Source organism: Diaphorina citri, unplaced genomic scaffold (genome assembly GCF_000475195.1).
Source record: "Diaphorina citri unplaced genomic scaffold, Diaci psyllid genome assembly version 1.1 scaffold842, whole genome shotgun sequence".
NCBI lineage: Eukaryota > Metazoa > Arthropoda > Insecta > Hemiptera > Psyllidae > Diaphorina > Diaphorina citri.
The window spans coordinates 235-3,491 of NW_007378274.1; the positions used below are offsets into that span (position 1 = coordinate 235).

Genomic DNA, 3,257 nt, shown 5'->3' on the forward strand with positions numbered 1-3,257 from the left:
GGCAACCTAACCTAGCAACAGGCAACAGCGACCTGCGGCGGATTGCTTGTTGCTGGTTGCCTGTTGCCTAAAATTAGTATAGCAATTAGGGTCTCCTGTCTACAAGAGTGGTTGTACCTATTTTTTATTACTTTTTACTTTCCTTATCCTATAGGAAGGAAAGTAATGTAATCGGGTCAAATTTTCGATGGTCAGATTTTAGTGAAGGAGTGAAAGAGGTAGGTATTAAGAAAATACCTACATATCTATAGTAACATTATTATATTGAACCAAGTATAATATTTCCGTTCCCAGCTACATGGAGATACCTCGTATAAATATAGTTATAAGGTGTAGCTAAAGAATTGGAACATCCAGACTATCTGTGTTTCTGAGACAAAAAGTTTGGATTTTTACTGCTTTGGAAATACCCTATCTCCTTGGCGAGGCGAGGGTAAGAAGGAATAGGGGAATATAAATACTTACATATAGAGCATAATTTTTACTTGATATTATTTTATTACTATAGGTACTAAAAAGTAGATATTTATAAAGGATTAGCCGATTAGCCCCTAAAATTAGTATAGCAATTAGGGTCTCCTGTCTACAAGAGTGGTTGTACCTATTTATTTTTATTACTTTTTTTTCTTTGGTCAAAGTTATTTACCTAATATCCATAAATAACAATGCTCCGTCAAAGATCTATCCCTTTTTTTCGCTCCCAACTGCTTCCTTCTCTCTATTGTTCCTCCGTGCTTACACCCATTATTACTTTTTTTTTCTTTTGTCAAAGTTATTTACCTATCTTTTTTTCATTAATTTCCAAGTCTAACTCCACATTGCATTGAAAAATAAATATCCGTAAATAACAATGCTCCGTCAAAGATCTATCCCTTTTTTTCGCTCCCAACTGCTTCCTTCTCTCTATTGTTCCTCCGTGCTTACACCCATATACTCCCCTCCCGCGCTCACCTTCCCTCCTACCTTCTCTTCCCCTCCATGCGCGCGCACGTTGAACGGAAACTTGAACTTTTCGCCGTCATGAAGCCAAGCGGCGAACACGCGCCGTAGTCACATGTGCGTCTTCCTCAAGTCGCTCAACTCATACGACGACGAACGGGAATTGAGAGAACGGGATGCGCGCGCATTGCCCAGTGTTCGTGTGGTTCCGGAGGCCGAGTTTCCCCGAATGAACCCGATCATTGTCGACGCGTCGGCGTGAGAGGGGAACTTTTCGGGAATCTTCTTCGGTGTTTCCCCTCCCACGCTGCTCTCGTGGAGGAGAAGGCCGCAGTGGGAGTTGGAATCCGAGTCGGGCCCGTTCATGTCGATTGCGTGAAGTTGGGACAGTTTGAGACTATGCCGCTGCGATGGGGGAAGCTTGGAGTGAAGGGGCTCGAGGTTGTGGTGATCTGGGTGACGCGCTGTGGAACAGACGTAACGAAGGGCTCATTATAGGTTTACAAACGGAAGACAGCCGTTCCGAGAACGAACATAATTCGTTCAGGATGAAATCCGCCCCGGGCGGGAACCGAGCCCGCGACCTAGCGCTTACAAGGCAAGACGCGCTACCAACCAAGCTAACTAGGTTGGCACAATCTAATATTAAACTTGGCCTTTCAACTCTTGGGTCTAAGGAATCTGAGTGACTAAAAAGTTGGATAAAGTCATAAAGTTTGATACAGTTCCACTGACACGGACCATAAACAGATAGATAGGTACGTATACCTACATAGGGAGGTACGAAATTGGAAACTTACATTCATTGGTGTCAGGGGATTCGGTCTCACTCAATGTCAGAAGTGGTGACGTCACAAGATTTCCAGACTCACTAGGTACCAAATGTCTCCTAGTGGAGTTAGAATCTGTAAGGGAGAAAACAAAAGACTTTAATAAAGGACAGACGGATAGGGATAGAGTACCTAGTTTAATAGTTAGCCAAGGTGGTACCGCTGCCATTAAGGCCGACCATTCACTATCAGGTAGACCTGACAGTCGCCTGAGAGACTTATTATTGCTGCCATGAACTATGAGGTAGACCTGACAGGTGCACCTATTCAGGCGTACTTTTCTACCCGATACAGTGAACAGCCTTACGGCCTTATTTAAATTAACAGATTTTCAATATAGATATGTAGGTATTTTCTTAATACCTACCTCTTTCACTCCTTCTGCTTTCATACCCTTAATAAAAAATAACTATTATCCTAAACATAGGAAACAATATATTTTTTTACAAACCATGTCATAATAAAGGCTCACTCACTCAAACTAAACTAATAGTTGATAGGAAGAATAATTATTATAGCTTTATTAGTAGAAAAAAATACGATTTTTTATGTAAAAATAATGATTTTCCCCTTTATATTATTGGACAGAAAATAAAACTACCTACCTACCTACCAACCAACCAACCCAACTAACCAACCAATATGTCTGGTGGGAACAGTAAAATAAAGTATTGATTTTTTATTACTGCAAATAAATACCTGTAGGTAGGTATGTATTAGGCATCTACAATTTTATTTATTCCTTACGTCTGTATAATATATTATGTAAATACTTTTATTCAACCGATACCCTTTCAGTTATGATTTATATGCTTCCAAAACTATATCCACAAAATATTATCTGACATTTAGTTTTAAAAATATGTAAATACTTAAATCGGATGAACATTTAATTATAGGAGCTGAAATTACTTAAATTATATCATATAGATACCTACAAACTTAAATTCCGTTAGGTACATTTACTTAGTCCACAATCCAGAGAGCAGTAAAGTTAAGCAATGCAGATTGTGGTTGTTAACTGGACGAGTGACTCTGTTGGATTCTTGTGAGGAAAATTCAGAATTCTTTAAAAGGGATGAAAGATGGCTAGGGCTTCAGAGATTAGGTTAAGAGGCAATAACTGGTTTAATGCAAAATATTGACAAACAGCAAATTCAGAGTTGGAAAAAATAGTGAGATCTCTGGGATTGTGTTTAATTTAATTAGTAATATAAAAATAAATAGTTAAACATACCTGTAAGCTAATTTACCAACTTAATGTTTAACAACTAATTTTATTACTTAATAGATACCCTTTGTATTTGGTGTTCTTGTGTTGATGTTTCCAAATATCGATGTTGTACTTTGGCATTGTTTATTTAAGATTTTCGTGTTGCCCCTTTGTATTTGGTGTTCTTGTGTTGATGTTTCCAAATATCGATGTTGTACTTTGGCATTGTTTATTTAAGATTTTCGTGTTGCATTTTTATATGAGTGTTTTTATTG

The 3,257-nt window shown here is 38.3% G+C and overlaps 1 protein-coding gene across 1 annotated transcript; it reads right to left on the bottom strand.

The window, feature by feature from the left end:
* Nucleotides 1–744: 744 nt before the first annotated feature.
* Nucleotides 745–1,938, bottom strand: LOC103512469. The gene is made up of 2 exons (XM_026825925.1): nucleotides 1,740–1,938; nucleotides 745–1,403 (listed from the first exon to the last, which is right to left on the bottom strand). The coding sequence occupies exons 1-2, from the start codon at nucleotides 1,936–1,938 to the stop codon at nucleotides 1,051–1,053; spliced, it is 552 nt and encodes a 183-aa protein (XP_026681726.1). The 3' UTR covers nucleotides 745–1,050.
* Nucleotides 1,939–3,257: the final 1,319 nt, after the last annotated feature.